A 1,158-nucleotide genomic window follows, 5' to 3' on the forward strand; every position below is an offset into this window, starting at 1 on the left:
TGGACCTTGTGTTGCTTCCCTTCCCTGCACACAGTGTGGAGTCCTGGAACTCTGCTGCTTTATGTGTCACGGTCCATCCTTTCCTGAGCAGGTAAAGCAGGTTTGGCCTCTAAAGCAGAACTGGTGGTGAGCCCAGGGCAGTGTGCCCGCTGGGCTGGCTGGCTCCTGAGCCTGCTGTGTTGGAAGGCGCCGGGGAGGGTTCTCCACTCTGTGGAAGGCTGGTCACTGGTTGGCGGTGACGGACAGGAGTGGTGTGACCAGCCCACCGTAAGACTTGGGGCTCCAGGCGGCTTTGGTGGGTGAGCAACCCATCCACGCACCCTCAGCTGTGCAGTCCCGACTGCCCGTGTCCACTGGTAGTTGCTCCCGTGCCATCAGGGCTGAGCCAGCAGCCTGGAGGGACTTGTGGACACAGCCACCAACCTGTGGAGATGGGCTCATCCAGCACGCTGTGGGAGGAACCTGGAGCCCGCCCCTGGGGTGGGCGCCAGCGCAGCGGCAGAGGCGAGGGCGGGGCAGACAGGAAAGGAGGGCCTGGGTGAGCACCAGGTGAGGGTGGGGCCTGCCCACTGACGTGTCCCCGAGATGGAGCAGTCCGTTTGCACCCTGGGGCTTAAAGTGGTGCTTCCTTGTTGGGCCTGTTTTGTCACTGCACTCAGGAGGGTTAGCGTTTGGGCAAGAATGTTCTCTAATCCTGGCCTTGACACTCACGCCTTGCTCTGAGCATTCCAGAGGGACTCTGTGGCCGGAAAGCTCACCTTGGACGCCGACAGGGAGGCATCGTCCCCTGGCCTCACTCTGACGGTCAGCGGGGCGGCACAGACCCTCCCTTTTCCCGTGCTGCTCTCCCTGTGCCTGTCTTGGCTGATGAACTTGAGAACACAGAGGAAATCTCTGCGCCAGAGCTGCTCCTGCTGGGAGTGAGGCCCTGCCTCTTAGGTTTGCTTGTCTGCTAAGGTGCCTTGTAAGGTGCTGGATCCTGCCTGGGAGCCTGTCTCCATTCTGAGTTAAAACCAAATGGGGAGGAGGGCTTCCCTGGTGGAGCAGTGGTTGAGAGTCCGCCTGCCAATGCAGGGGACACGGGTTCGTGCCCCCGTCCAGGAAGATCCCACATGCCGCGGAGCGGCTGGGCCCGTGAGCCGTGGCCGCTGAGCCTGT

General features: G+C 62.1%; 1 protein-coding gene across 1 annotated transcript in view; it reads left to right on the top strand.

The window, feature by feature from the left end:
- Nucleotides 1-431: 431 nt before the first annotated feature.
- Nucleotides 432-1,158, top strand: part of TMEM11 (transmembrane protein 11) — a 2,229-nt gene continuing 1,502 nt past the window's right edge. The window contains exon 1 of the mRNA XM_007448414.1: nt 432-538. Coding sequence (XP_007448476.1) covers nt 432-538 — 107 coding nt within the window. The remainder of the gene's footprint in view (nt 539-1,158) is intronic.

The sequence above is a fragment of the Lipotes vexillifer genome, unplaced genomic scaffold (genome assembly GCF_000442215.2).
Source record: "Lipotes vexillifer unplaced genomic scaffold, Lipotes_vexillifer_v1.1 scaffold533, whole genome shotgun sequence".
In the NCBI taxonomy this organism is placed as follows: domain Eukaryota; kingdom Metazoa; phylum Chordata; class Mammalia; order Artiodactyla; family Lipotidae; genus Lipotes; species Lipotes vexillifer.